Below are 16609 nucleotides of genomic sequence, written 5' to 3' on the forward strand. Positions count from 1 at the left end.
AGAACATAGGGGTAAAATGCAGTTTTTGACTTATAACTCAAAAACCAAAGCATTTAGAGCAAATCTGACATGGGGGTAATATTGTTTATCAGGTCAAGATCTATCTGTCCTGAAATTTTCAGATGAATCGGACTTTTCGTTGTTGGGTTGCTGCCCCTGAAATGGTAATTTTAAGGAAATTTTGCTGTTTTTGGTTATTATCTTAAATATTATTATAGATAGAGATAAACTGTAAACAGCAATAATGTTCAGCAAAGTAAGATCTACAAATAAGTCAACATGACCAAAATGGTCAGTTGACCACTTTAGGAGTTATTGCCCTTTATAGTCAATTTTTAACCATTTTTTGTAAATCTTAGTAATCTTTTAGAAAAATCTTCTCCTCTGAAACTGCTGGGCCAAATTTAACCAAACTTGGCCATAATCATCATTGGGGTATTTATATTAAAAAAATATGTCTGGTGAACCGCCTTACCAACCAAGATGGCCGCCATGCCTAAAAATAGAACATAGGGGTAAAATGCAGTTTTTGGCTTATAACTCAAAAACCAAAGCATAAAGAGCAAATCTGGCATGAAATAAAATTGTTGATCAGGTCACGATCTATCTGCCCTGGAATTTTCAGATGAATCGAATAATCTGTTGTTAGGTTGCTGCCCCTGAATTGGTAATTTTGAGGAAATTTTGCTGTTTTTTTGCTATTATCTTGAATATTATTATAGATAGAGATAAACTGTAAACAGCAATAATGTACAGCAAAGTAAGAACTAAAAATAAGTCAGTATGACCAAAATAGTCAATTGACCCCCTAAGGAGTTATTGCCCTTCATAGTCAATTTTTAACAATTTTCTTAAAATTTGAAGATTTTCAATAACATTTTCCACAGGAAGTACTGTTACAGATAGAGATAATTGTAAGCAGCAAGAATGTTTAGTAAAATAAGATCTACAAACACATCACCATCACCAAAACACAATTTTGCCATGAATCCATCTGTGTCCATTGTTTAATATTCACATAGACCAAGGTGAGCGACACAGGGTCTTTAGAGCCTCTAGTTTGTTATTATCTTGAATGTTATTATAGATAGAGATAAACTGTAAACAGCAATAATGTACAGCAAAGTAAGAACTAAAAATAAGTCAGTATGACCAAAATAGTCAATTGACCCCCTAAGGAGTTATTGCCCTTCATAGTCAATTTTTAACAATTTTCTTAAAATTTGAAGATTTTCAATAACATTTTCCACAGAAAGTACTGTTATAGATAGAGATAATTGTAAGCAGCAAGAATGTTTAGTAAAGTAAGATCTACAAACACATCACCATCACCAAAACACAATTTTGTCATGAATCCATCTGTGTCCATTGTTTAATATTCACATAGACCAAGGTGAGCGACACAGGCTCTTTAGAGCCTCTAGTTTAGCTCACCTGGCCCGAAGGACCAAGTGAGCTTTTCCCATCACTTGGCGTCCGGCGTCCGTCGTCGTCCTGCGTCAACTTTTACAAAAATCTTCTCCTCTGAAACTACTTGGCCAAATTACACCAAACTTGGCCACTATCATCATTGGGGTATCTAGTTTAAAAAATGTGTCCGGTGACTCGGCCAACCAACCAAAATGGCCACCATAGCTAAAAATAGAACATAGGGGTAAAATGCAGTTTTTTGGCTTATAACTCAAAAACCAAAGCATTTAGAGCAAATCTGACATGGGGGTAAAATTGTTTATCAGGTCAAGATCTATCTGCCCTGAAATTTTCAGATGAATCGGATAACCCGTTGTTGGGTTCCTGCCCCTGAATTGGTAATTTTAAGGAAATTTTACTGTTTTTGGTTATTATCTTGAAAATTATTATAGATAGAAATAAACTGTAAACAGCAATAATGTTCAGCAAAGTAAGATTTACAAATAAGTCAACATGACCGAAATGGTCAAAAACATTTAAAGCATATAGCCTCAGCTAATTCTTCTGCTTTTGGATGGTTAGGTCAAGTATATGCCATTATGGTTAGTATCTACTAGGACTATACTATAGTATACTATTGTAACTGGAGAGCATGAAATTCATTACAAAATTTGCTTGTCTCCACCGGGACTGGAACTGGGACCTCTGTGTTACAAGGCAGCATGTTAACTGACTGAGCTAAAGAAGTACTTCCTTAGCTCAACCACTTACAGCTCAGTATCTACCACATGTTCTAAAGGAAGCAATCCTGTCACACTATAGTAGGGTACCAATTTTCATTATGAAGAAAAACTGTATTTTTTGTTGATATTTGATTTTAGGATTTTTCCAAAGTCTGCTTACTAGTCTTTACAAAATCTATACTTCAATGAATATCTAGTTTGTAGTTCATTCGACAAAATCCATGAAAATTGGTATTCCATGAATAATTATGAATCTACATGCATGCAGTAAATGCCCTATAGTATTAAAAATGTTTAATTTCTTTAATCACAACAATTTCAAACCATATGCCAAGTTCACTTCTTTATTTCAAAAAATTTACAGTTAGAGAATATCTGTTTGCAGTGCCAACTTCTTACTATTTTTACTTGTTGATACCTTTAAAGATTGTGGTTTGTACTACCTTTGGAGATTGTGCTTTGTGTAACCATTGAAGATTGTGCTTTATATTATCTACAAAGATTGTGTTTTGTATTACAATGTTTCTACAAATATTGTGCTTTATGATGCGATGCACAGGTTTTGAATGTGCTGCCTTAAAATAACTAATGGCATTTATCATCAAACCTTTTCAAAAGTTAATTACTAAAGATTGTGAAAATTAAATACTAAATATTGTGACTTCAATCTATTGTAGAAATGAATTGAGACTTCCAGATACAAAAGAGAGTTTCCAAATGGTAATTATATGTTTATTAAGATTTTTGTCTTACTGCAAAAAATCTAGCATATGTAAGACTTAAAAGATGTTACTTTTTGGAGGCAGAGCATTGTCCATGTCTAATGAATAGTTTTTCCAATTTGGTCCATTTCAGAATATATAGTTAGCGCCAATCATTAAGGTTGCTGGGTCGTTTTATTTTTCTGTGTTCATTCATCTGTCCTTATTGCTTAACAGCTCATAAACTTCAAAATTGTTTAAAAGATTAATCACTGAAAATTATGTTTTTATAATTACATTATAGATGTATGTTTCATTATGATACAGTTGTAAACTTGATAGGAATCGTGTTTTCATGATCTTAGCTAAAAAAATTAAGATGGCCATTGTTATATTATTGTTCATTTCTGTGTGTGTTGCATTTTAACGTTGAGTCGTTTGTGTTTTCTCTTATTTTTGAGAAATTGAGATAAGACGTGGCACGGTACTTGTCTATCCCAAATTCATGTATTTGGTTTTCATGTTATATTTGTTATTCTCGTGATGTTTTGTCTGATGCTTGGTCCGTTTCTGTGTGTGTTACGTTTCGGTGTTATGTTGTTGTTCTCCTCTTATATTTAATGCGTTTCCCTCGGTTTTAGTTTGTTACCCCGATTTTGTTTTTTGTCCATGGATTTATGAGTTTTGAACAGCGGTATACTACTGTTGCCTTTATTGAATGCTTATTTTTGTATCTTCATAGGGATGTAAAAGCATTGACTGTCCGCACATTTTTTAATAAAGCGCTTCCATGCTTCATACAAAATGTACTTCAGTAAACACTTTTACACCACAATGAAGTTACAAAAAGAAGCATTCATCTCTTAAATGAACAGCAAAAATGATCAACAATACAATATCTTCAAAATAACAAAACTATGACTGATAGCTTTGGAGGACTTGTTTTAGGATTAAGGTATTATTTACCGGTTGAGGTCAAGTTATACAGTAAATAAGCTATGTGAATGTCACATATTTTGGTTAAACTTTGGCTCATTGAACACATGTAATTATAACTGAAAATAGAAAAAACAATGCGTCTATCTTGTTTATTTTCTAAAATATTACTTACCGAATTCTTGTGAATATTTTTATAGAATGTACATAGAAATTGAAGGGAAAAAATGTTCTAAAATTCAGTTTAAATCATCAAATCTCCATTTAACAATTCAATAGATTGTTGATTAATAAGTCACAGTATCTGATACATAGGATTTCTATCTGACAGTGTCAGCGGTGTAAACTGTTTGTATAAAGCTTTATAATTTCAGAAGGTATCAGACCTGGATGCTTCATGGCATATTCCTTATATAACAAAGTTTCCATCTGTTATATGGCCATAATGTCCTCGACCTCATTTTCATGGTTCAGCAATTGCTTGAAAAAAAAATTATTGTTTTGTCTTGTGAATTTCTCACTTATTATGAGTAGTAGGATAACTATATTTCGTATATGTCCACCAGAGAGATCTTTGCTGACCTCGACCTCATTTCATTGATCAGTGATCCAGGTTAAAGTTACAGGATTGAGTCTGTTTCTCAGATACTATAAGCAGTAGGTCAAAAACTATATGTGGTGTCTATGGAATGATCGTAAAGGGTACATGTCAGCCTGGCATGTTTCATCTGACCTTGACCTCATTTTCATGGTTCTTTAGTGGATGTTAAGTTATTAGGTTTTGATCATTTTTTGGTGGAAGAAGACTTCAAGTCTTCTGAAGGCCTATGGTGCCGACTTTAAAATCATTGAACCACCTCTGTATGCTGCATCTGTTTCTGTGTATTACAATTTTATAACAACTATCGATTCTTGACACCGATTTTTAGACATGATTAAGCATCTAAATCACTTAATTTGTAAATTAGGATTGAAAAACAATCACTATCGTAAATATGTACCCTTTTATCTATGTAAATTATTAGATTTCATCTCATCTACATGAACATTATTTGTTTACTTGTAACCAGATGTTTTTAATGTAGATATTTGTTGTACGCATGCGTGAATTTGGTATCAGGACAACTCGCCCTGTTCGCCCTTGGTCTGTTTATCCTGAGTTCTTTTGCCCGTAAAGTACGTTCGCTCTGTGTTCATTCTCTTTACTCTTATCAAGGATGTTTTATAATACTTCCTTGCATTTATTATAAAGTATTTATATTAAGGGTATCGTTAAAAAAACCTCTAAAACACGATTTAGTGAAAATCATCTGTTCCTTATTTTGTTCCCAAGGTAGGGCAATCGTGTTCAGCCAATCAAATTTTGTGTTTCTCATGATCAAATTAAAATGCCAATCAAAAACGTTTTCTCTGAAGATTATTCTAAAATGCTAGATTTTAAACTTGTGTTGTTTTCATCTAGTTGTAAAATCGTGAACATGGCTTGTGAATTTTCATCTGCAAGGAGGTTCTTTCACAGCTTAAGAATAAAAGCAAGGCTGAATGACAAAATTCAATGATGCAGTACTACCATTAAGATAATAAATAGTATTTTTTTCACTAATTTATTGACATAATACTAGTTGTAACATATATGGTGTTTTTGTATTCAATTAAATCATTTAAAGCACAAGGTACTATTCTTTTTTTCACAAAGACCAACAAACAGGTTGACCATGTTTTGACCATTTAACAATGTTTAATACTTGATAGATGCATAGTTCTTGGGGAAAAGTTTCATCAAATAATATGAATATAAAGGTGCTAATTTTTTACAGTGGGTTGTAATATTCTTCCAATGAAGGTTACCCCTCATTTGGAGTGTTGTTCCAAACCTGTTAAAGGTCCATCTTTGTGCATAATTCAAAATTGGAAATTTCAACAAGCATCTAATATTCTTACACAAGAAAATAAACCCAGGTCTGCTAGCTACATGTCATCTTTTCTACTGATTTAATAACTAGAATCATGCAAACAGACTTAAGGTGGTACCTAACACTACAGGGAGATAACTCTGTAAAGTCAGCTAAACGTTTTAATTACGTTGTGTTGTAAAAGGAATATTAAGCTTCTCAATGATCAAAATTGGTGTTTGTCAAATTGCTATATAACCAGTGTAATTTTTCTGACAAAACGGTTAGTTCAAATTTTTTTTAATTTTTATATTTTTAGCTCACCTGGCCCGAAGGGCCAAGTGAGCTTTTCCCATCACTTTGCGTCCGTCGTCCGTCGTCCTGCGTCCGTCGTCGTCCTGCGTCCTTCGTCGTTAACTTTTACAAAAATCTTCTCCTCTGAAACTACTAGGCCAAATTTAATCAAACTTGGCCACAATCATCATTGGGGTATCTAGTTTAAAAAATGTGTCCGGTGACCCCGCCAACCAACCAAGATGGCCGCCATGGCTAAAAATAGAACATAGGGGTAAAATGCAGTTTTTGGCTTATAACTCAAAAACCAAAGCATTTAGAGCAAATCTGACATGAGGTAAAATTGTTTATCAGGTCAAAATCTATCTGCCCTGAAATTTTCAGATGAATCGGACAACCCGTTGATGGGTTGCTGCCCCTGAATTGGTAATTTTATGGAAATTTTTGCTGTTTTTGGTTATTATCTTGAATATTATTATAGATAGAGATAAACTGTAAACAGCAATAATGTTCAGCAAAGTAAGATTTACAAATAAGTCAACATGACCAAAATGGTCAGTTGACCCCTTAAGGAGTTATTGCCCTTTATAGTCAATTTTTAACCATTTTTCGTAAATCTTAGTAATCTTTTACAAAAATCTTCTCCTCTGAAACTACTGGGCTAAATTAATCCAAACTTGGTCATAATCATCTTTGGGGTATGTAGTTTAAAAAATGTGTCCGGTGACCCGGCCATCCAACCAAGATGGCCGCCACGGATAAATATAGAACATAGGGGTAAAATGCAGTTTTTGGCTTATAACTCAAAAATCAAAGCATTTAGAGCAAATCTGATGGAGTGAAATTGTTAATCATGTCAAGATCTATCTGCCCTGAAATTTTCAGATGGATCCGACAACCGGTTGTTGGGTTGCTGCCCCATAATTGGTAATTTTAAGGAAATTTTGACGTTTTTTGTTATTATCTTGAATATTATTATAGATCGAGATCACCTGTAAACTGCAATAATGTACAGCAAAGTAAGACCTAAAAATAAGTCACCATGACCAAAATGGTCAGTTGACCCCCTAAGGAGTTATTGTCCTTTATAGTCAATTTTTAACAATTTCATTGTAAATTTTTACTAACATTTTCCACTGAAACTACTGGGCCAAGATCATTATAGATAGAGATAATTGTAAGCAGCAAGAATGTTCAGTAAAGTAAGATGTACAAACACATCACCATCACCAAAACACAATTTTGTCATGAATCCATCTGCTTCCTTTGTTTAATATTCACATATACCAAGGTGAGCGACACAGGCTCTTTAGAGCCTCTAGTTATTAAAGTCTCAAAGTAAATACTTTGACAAAATTTTATGAAAATTAAACGAGCCAAATTAATTTTAGTGAAAGTGTTGGGTACCACCTTAAGAAAAAGGCATGTAAGCTCATCATTCAAATATGACACTTTTTCTAGACAATCCAGATCGTGCAAAATACTCTGCTAAAAATTGTAATCTTTAAAATTGTTGTCTCGCACTAAAAAAAACATTGGAACTTTCAAAAGTTGGCAGGTATGTAACAAGTCTTACTATTTTTATGCCCCATTTGTGGGCATTATGTTTTCTGGTCTGTCAGTCTGACCTGCTTCAGGTTAAAGTTTATGGTCGAGGTAGTTTTTGATGAAGTTTAAATCCAATCAACTTGAAACTTAGTACACATGTGTTCCTTATGATATGATCTTTCTTATTTTACTGCTGAATACAAGATTTTACCTAATTTTCATGGTCCACTGAACATAGAAAATGATTGTACGGATGGGAAATCCATGTACTTATGACACATTCTTGTTTGATAAAAAAAATTATGTCATAACGATAATGGAACAAAGCAGGCTGGGTTAGTTGGGCTGCTTTTATGGTAATTCAAGTTGACTTTTATTCACCTTCTTCCAACTCAGAGCTATCAGCTCTTTGATTAAATACTTTAAGCAGTATAGGTTACTCTATTTAGTTTATTGAATAATAATATGCATATAGTGTACATATAAGTCTGACAGGTATCATATGACCTTGACCTCGCTTTTATTGTTCATTGGCCAATGTGTTTTATTCCTGTTTTCAATTACCATAAGCAATATATCAACTATATGTATGGAATAATTGTAGAGTGTACATGTTTGTCTGGCAGGATTTATAAGACCTCAACCTCATTGTCATGGATCTTGAAAAATGTTAAGTTTATGTTAGTCTTTAGTTTTCTATGTTGTGTCTTGTATACTATTATTTGTCTGTTTGTGTTTTTCTCTTTTTAAGCCATGGCATTGTCAGTTTATTTTTGATCTATGAGTTTGACTGTCCCTTTGGTATCTTTTGCCCCTCCTTTATACTTGTATTGTAGTTAAACCTTTATCTATAAGAATTTCAACATAAAATCAATGTTCAATTAAGCATGTGAGACATTTAAAGACAAATCTCTCTATTGTTTATGTGCATATACAAGCGCAACAGTACTATGCCGTCAGCAGTCTATGACGTCGCGGTTTCCGCATACTGGAAAGGTTTATGAGAGTTTTTCCTCTTTGAGCTAATGGAGAGAGTGATAATCGTTTTTATAGGTTAATTTGCCGAGAAGAAAATGAAAATTGTTTTTTCTATAATAGACATGTTCCAGAATTGGATAAAATATGTGAATGAAAAGAGAGTCAACTATACAGCAATCTAACAACAAGAAACGAAACAGAATCTGGATACTCAACAACAAGATGAACCAATCAAATTATAATACAATACTAATTTCCTTAATTTTCTACATATATGGACTTATCTGTTCTTTAGAGTCAATCTCTTTCATAGGTTCTTAATTGTATCGATATTTTTACAAATCATCAAGAAAGTACAAAAATCATCAACCATTCTGATCATGTCATCAAAATTCAATGTATCTTTAGCAATAGGTACATTACGTACCTATCTATATATGGATATGGCAAATTGCACTGACATATTTTGAATGTGTACGGCACTTACATTTTTACATGAATATGACAATTAGATTTCTGATAAACACCACCAGTAACCTAACGACGCATACATGTAAAACAAAGTACATCTAGAGAAGTAACAGTAAACATATACGCTTCTAACATTGTAGGTTTTTTTTATTTGACCATTCCGAGTTTGTTCCAATTTGCCAAGTTTAATATTGATGTACAAGGTGTGCAATTTTTTTTATAAAAAAATAAACACATAAACATGCTTGTGATTAAAAGTTGTCGGATCGAAGAATCAAAGAGGAATACATATGGAAAAAAATCAATTGTTAGATTTGAGAAAAGAGGTCGGACCCAGGGTTCTATTCATAATCATAGTATGACTACTGTATGAGTATACTTAGACCGAGTTTCTGGCAACATTACGGAATATTTTGTTATTCATAGATGCCTAAGGATGAATGATCAAAACAGAAATTATGTTAATTAGACCCCCGTTAACACTTGCATGGAATTGAAATTAAATCGATCTTTGAAAAGCATCTCACGTTTACGATCTTTTTAGAACTTTTGCGTTTACATTTAGTATACATTGCATACCTAAAATAACCGGTCTAACCATTTCGTTAACAAAAAATTGTAGTAAATAGAACAAGGAAATATTTGGTTCATTAGATATATGCTTCTGCATTTATTAATTTTATTTTTGATTAACATGTTATAAGTCATTAAAACAATGAAATGTCAGAAAAATTTACTTATAACGGTCATTTTGTTTGAAGATGAGTTATTTAAAGAAAATTAAAATAAAATGAATAATTAATACAATTGAAAAGATATTTTTTAAAAGGTGCACCGATATAGTAAGCGAATATGAAACGAGTATTAACGCCTTAGTAGGGTTATTTTACCTCTTAGAACCAATAGCTAGCATCAGAGGCAAGAAAAATATGGAAAAGATTTGTTGTACAAGGTGCGACCTATAACACACATATTATAAGCGAATAAGTAACTGGTCAACGTACTAGCGCTAAAACTGGTACATACGCACTAATAGGTATGTTTCACTTTTAAGAACCCATAGCTAACACCAGAGACCAGAAAACAATTGAAAAGATTTTTTTCGTAATAGGTGCAATGTATTTCAACGTATAAGCAAATAAGGAACAAATAAGTAACGGTATCAGTTGAGCGCTGAAATGGGTCCTGTCTCAAGTCAGGAGCCTGTAATTAAGTGGTTGTCGTTTGTTAAAGAGTTACATATTTGTTAATCATTCATTTTTTTACGACCGCAAAAATTTTGATTTTTCGTCGTATATTGTTTTGTTTATTTTCTCGTTTGAATTGTTTTACATTTGTCATTTCGGGACCTTTTATAGCTGTATATGCGGTATGGGATTTGCTCATTGTTGTAGGCCGTACGGTGACCTTTTTAATAATTTCCTGTGTCAATTGGTCTCTTGTGGAGAATTGTGTTATTTGCGATCATAACACATCTCCTTTTTCTATTACTCTTTTCAGACAAATGACGCAAAAAGGTTGAATACATATATTTGGGTTTTTTAATTATCGCCACGTTTTGTCAAATCTTTTGAGAATAAACACTAAAATCAGCTTTTTATAAGAATATTTTTAAACTGACCATCCGCAGATTTATTTTCATATCTTCATAAAACTCTTTGAATGTTATATCGATTGATCAATTGAAAAGTCGACCGCGATGTATCTAAGCGTTTTCACTTGAAGAAAGATCAGTTCATAAAAAAAATCGATCTTTTAAAACTACATCTGGGGAATGTTTAAGCCCGATTGAAGATCGATCTTTCTCATTTTTGCAATACTAAAGATCGACAATCTCAGAAACAATCAATGTTTGTTAGTGGAAACAGAGTCTTAGATTTCTAATGATTTTAAGTAATTATCGTCAAAATAAAGAGGAACAATATTCTTAAACGAAATAAAAATTCATGATGTCGAAAGCAAAATTCTGTCTTGTCTTTCAGATATACTTTGATTGAACTATGATATTATGTATATAAAATATGTCTTCACTTTATTTTAAGAAGAATTTCTGTTCAACACATAAGCACTTTGAATAACCTAAAATGAAATGTTCATAGAAGCATTCGTGTGTACAGTCGTACAACGCATTGTTTTCCAACCAACGCATTTATATTACGTGTCTGTGATACTGACTAAAAACTAAGTACCATCATGTGTAGATTAATGTGCATTTATTGTAGTTTAAAACAAAAAAACAACAAAACAGCAAATATCGAGAATTGGGTTGTCCCAAATTTGTAAGAATATCGCCTAAAGTGGCCAAATGTCTTTCGACATTGTTTTTAGAATTGGCGCAATGTGTTCCCGCCAATTCAAATTATTAACCCCTTTTTAGAAATATTTCTTTTTCCATTACGGTGACCCCATCTTTTTATTTCCTTATTTTGTTTAGATATAAACAATGCATATTCTATTGAATACTCATGGAGAATTTATTGGTCAATTTTTTTTTAACTTATTTTTTTTATAGGTATTTCACAATAAAAAAGACGGGAAACTATTATAGCAACTCAGGGGCGTAGCTACCCGGAGGCACGACAGCACGTGCATCCACGTCGTTTTCACAAAAAAAAAAAAAAAAACAAAAAAAAAAACAGAAGAGAGAGAAAGATGCGTTGGTCAATCGGAATCGGAGACTGTTGGTGTTTTTTCCGTCTATCCCGGATATTAGTTTGACAACCTAGTTACAAGTGTTGATGAAGCTGTTCATTCAGAAAAATATCGTAGCTCCGAAGTTGCGTGCACATTGATTCGGCATGCAAAAAAAGAAATGGCAAAATAAAAATTTATAAATTGAATGTTAAAGGAAACACTTATGTTGTCACTTTTTTTAATTGATGAAATATCATTAAATAACGACATTTGGTTTCAAAATAAACAATTTTTTGGAGATTATGACAAAATCGGAAGGTTACTTGTATCTTTTACAAGATTTTTACTTTTGAATTTGTAATACTCAGTCTAAGATATGTAGTTTTGGAGCACATTTTACAGTGTACAGTTCATCATTTTGGAATGAGATGTACCAATCGGCATTAGAATTATCAGATCCCTTCGATATCGTTGAAAATATGCCGAGGCGATGTGTTTGACAGACTACCGGAGCCAATCACCCTGCAACACGCCAAAACAGTATTGGAAAGTCTCATTATATTTTGCGTTAATAGACCATATGATAAGGCAACTGGAGAGTGGAGTCGCGTCAAGTTATCAGAAAATCGCTTCTTTGTGCTATATCTGCTTCATCGTGTTGTAGGAAATATCACAAACTAACAAATCTCAATATTGTCTGACACATACGAAACTGACCTAGCATGTTATTTTGACGAATTCAATTGGGAGGTCGCTAGATGCCGAACACGTACGCTGGTTTATAACATCTCGCGAGTGCTACCATGCCATGATGGCCCTGAGATTTATCAGTCACGGTACTACGTATGTAATTGAATACAAATGTACGATCAACAATGAACAACGAAAGTTACATAGCATTACTGCATATTCATCGGGATATCAGTGTGAATGTTGACAAAGTAATAGAGAAGTTTGTTTCTGCCCAGACCCGAAGAGCAGATTTTGGATAATTTTGAGTAAATTCTGTATCACAAATATGTGATGTTTATGTATTACTATATTCAGAAGATTTATAAATAGTTTTACATTCATAAATTTTTATCTACATATAGCTCCTCTTTTAACCGTCCTATGACCGAAAACCGAAAAAAAAATTCTGCATAATAGGGTCCCAAAATATTTTCGCCTCGCTCCGCTCGGAGGTAGTTGCTTCCACATCGTTTCTTTCTAGCTACGCCCCTGCAACTTATCGTTATTATTTTCCACTCAGAAAATGGCAATATTATTAAAATAGTTTGTATTAACAACTATGTTAACAGAACAGACAAGTTTTTATTGGATACAGACTTTTAAAAAAATATTAAACTGCTGTTGACTAGAAGTCTCGATTTCCAAATTCAATGAAAAAGATGGCGTTTTAAATCGAAAACGAGGTCCGTGACCCCATTTTTTTATTTGCTTATTTTAAAGCTTTTACCTAGCCTATAGTGAAAATAAAATATAAAGAAGATATTATTGGTAGATCTGAATAGAAGGATTTATCTTTAAGTGTTTGCTCTTGTGTAAGTGTATTAACCAATCACATTTACAAAGTGATGACAATAAGCTTATTTCATCACTTTGTTTTTTAGAACACCACTTTTAATGATGTTGACTGCACTGTAAACTATCCACCTAAAGTCCAAAGGACATGGATGCAAGCAACTATAGGTCATATTTTCCTTCAACAATGAGCAAAAACCATATGGTTTTAATAGTAATCTATTTAAAAGGCCCACTTTTAATATTTCAATGCTGTAATATTCATTCTAAACTTAAAAGAAGTAGGTGGCTCACCTTGCTCTATCCATTTGATTCTAGATCTTACTGAGGAATCTTATGTTTTATTCATGATATACATGGATTATAATTCTAATAGTTTTTCTCCATTAGTAATTTCTTTTTTCTTTTCAATATAATCAGATATATGGCTTTCATTGATAAGACTATTACGGTTTCTTTATTATTATATCTTCAATTTTTCCTTTGTCTTTTTTTAGAAAAGTGTGTATCATTCCTCAAAATTGAATCCATCCCAAAGTATGGATCTATCTTTGGTATGTATTTAACTTATATATGTATTTTGTATTTACTAATCATCAGTCCACCATGCCCAAATAGCTATGTGACCTTTACCTTCACTTGGCATTCTGCATTGTTGTCTGTTGTCTATCTGTCTTTGTAAAACATAAAACTAAAGCAGTTAGACCAAATCTGTCTTAGGTGAAAATGTAATGCACAATCTTCCTGGTCAGACATTTTACCAATCTACTCTAGGTGATTAAAAGTACAGTCATCAGGGTTAGTAGAACCAAAAGCGAAAAAAGCTTACTTGCATCCTTTTAGATTTGAGATATTATAAATGAAATTCAATTAATAACTGTATCATGTCAATAAGTTTCTATGGAAGATAATCAAATATCAACCACCACCCTATTATATGTTTATGAAATTAAGATAGGATTTAACAATAACATTTTCTCAAACTCCTGTGGTTTCATTTACAGACGAAAAAGTCTACATGCAGGAGGAATACGCCTTCAATTTCAACTAGCAAGGATAAATTAACAAATACACCAAAATTCAGACAAAATATGTGAAAGAGAAAGAAATTCAGTTAGTAACTTCTGCTGTTTTTGGTTTCTTATATCGGATGACCATATGCATATATAGTGAAACAATATGAGTATCCCGGGGGGTTACTGACTATCCTTTTGGGTATAACTGTGCCGACAACACTTGACAAATCATACCCTGTTCTAACCAGAAATCATTGAAAAACATACCCTGGTCTAAACAGAAATATTGAAAAACATACCCTGTTATTGACACGTTCAGAAAATGTATCTTGTTCTAGACCGTATAAAATAGTTGCTGTTCTAGACCAATGTTCTAGACTGTATCTTAAACAGTTAAAATAAGCGATCCTGTTCTAGACAAATACTTTGTTTAAAAAAAGACCCTGTTCTCACCAGCAGAGCATGAAAAAGCCACCCTGTTCTAACAAACAGGGCATGAAAAAGCCACCCTGTTCTAACAAATAGGGCATGAAAAAGCATCCCTGTTCTAACAAACAGGGCATGAAAAAACGACCCTGTTCTAACAAACAGAGCATGAAAAAGCAACCCTGTTCTAACAAACAGAGCATGAAAAAGCGACCCTGTTCTAACAAACAGGGCAAGAAAAAGCGACCCTGTTCTAACAAACAGGGCATGAAAAAGCGACCCTGTTCTAACATACAGGGCATGAAAAAGCGACCCTGGTTCTAACAAACAGGGCATGAAAAAACAACACTGTTCTAACAAACAGGGCATGAAAAAGCGACCCTGTTCTAACAAACAGGGCATGAAAAAGTTACCCTGTTCTAACATACAGGGCATGAAAAAGTGACCCTGTTCTAACAAACAAGGCATGAAAAAGCGACCCTGTTCTAACAAACAGAGCATGAAAAAACAACACTGTTCTAACAATCAGGGCATGAAAAAGCAACCCTGTTCTAACAAACAAGGCATGAAAAAGCGACCCTGTTCTAACAAACAGGGCATGAAAAAGCGACCCTGTTCTAACAAACAGAGCATGAAAAAGCGACCCTGTTCTAACAAATAGGGCATGAAAAAGCAACCCTGTTCTAACAAACAGGGCATAAAAAAACAACCCTGTTTTGCGGCAGGCTTGCACCACTAAAAATATAGGAAGTAACCCCCCTGGATGAGTATATGCATATGGTCCATAACATATCAAATAAGTTTTTCCTTTGGAATGATTGTGTGTCAAAAACATTTTGTTTATCATTGCAGAGCCAGGATGATCAAGAGGCAGCTCCACATCTTGTGTTCATTCGAATGGTAAGTATGATGTCCATGTATGATATAAAAGTTAGACAATCTCATTGGAGAGTGACTCCCTGAGAGAAAAATGTGAGAGACAAAAAAAAAATTGTTGAGAGTTGAGACCATTGATATCTGGTTTTGACATCATTGACAAGGGCATGTGTTGCCTATGTTTTTCTATGTTAATTATCTATCTCAAGCCAGTGATGTGAAAAATTATTAAAGAAAAAAAAGATAAAAGGAAAAGAACACCAAATAGCAATCAAAAACATAAAAAAAGACCAAATGTGTAAATTATTAATTCCTTTAGTTTTTGGATTTGCAGTACAGTATGGCATGCATCCATGAAAGAACACATTCAAAATAGAATTTACACATATTTATAATCTGTTTTCTCAGTTTCCCAATCTGATATTGAATTCCAAAATTATGATCTCTGATTAATGATCCAACAATCTCAGATTTATAATCTTGAGTTCCCAATCCATGATCTTGAATTCACAATCTAAAAAAAAAGATTACAAAAAACAAATCAGAAATCAGGGCTTTGAGACCAAGACTGTGGATTATTTAGCTTAGGTCACAGAATGGCAACTGAGATCATGGATTATATTCCCAGATCACAGATTATTAATTGTAGATTACAGATTTTGAATCCAAGATCACAGTTTGATTATTTTATTTTTTATGTGTTCCTTTATAGCATCTTTATGAAAGAGCATTGAAATATCTATCATTTACTTCTTTTCCTAGCAAAGTGAAGTCAATGAAGACAGGAATATATCAGAAAGTAGTGGTTGTCAGCTAAGTGGAAGTACAAATCCTGTAATTGAAACCAAGGTAAACATACTTTGATTAGTAGAAGTAGGTTTTTCAAGAATACTTATTTACCAGTAAGGATTTTAATCTAAAAGTACTAGTGTTGTAAATTAACTGAGGTAGTTCTTTTTTGTTATGGCACCGCAACGAAGTTGTCGGTGCCTTATAGTTTTACCCTTGTTCGTAATTCCGTAATCGGAAATTTCGTAATTCCGTCATTCCGTCATTCTGCAACAAACCATTATACAGAGTTTTTTTCTAAACGCCTTCAGATTTTAGGCTGATTTTTATGCCCCACCTACGATAGTAGAGGGGCATTATGTTTTCTGGTC

The 16609-nt window shown here is 33.2% G+C and overlaps 1 protein-coding gene across 1 annotated transcript in view; it reads left to right on the plus strand.

The window, feature by feature from the left end:
- LOC139500298 (uncharacterized) overlaps positions 1-16609 on the plus strand; it is a 35153-nt gene that overhangs the window by 3941 nt on the left and 14603 nt on the right. Inside the window, exons 4-7 of the mRNA XM_071289041.1 lie at positions 2831-2873; positions 13629-13685; positions 15426-15473; positions 16212-16298. Of these exons, the coding sequence (XP_071145142.1) occupies positions 2831-2873; positions 13629-13685; positions 15426-15473; positions 16212-16298 (235 nt within the window). The remainder of the gene's footprint in view (positions 1-2830; positions 2874-13628; positions 13686-15425; positions 15474-16211; positions 16299-16609) is intronic.

Source organism: Mytilus edulis, chromosome 13, assembly GCF_963676685.1.
Source record: "Mytilus edulis chromosome 13, xbMytEdul2.2, whole genome shotgun sequence".
In the NCBI taxonomy this organism is placed as follows: domain Eukaryota; kingdom Metazoa; phylum Mollusca; class Bivalvia; order Mytilida; family Mytilidae; genus Mytilus; species Mytilus edulis.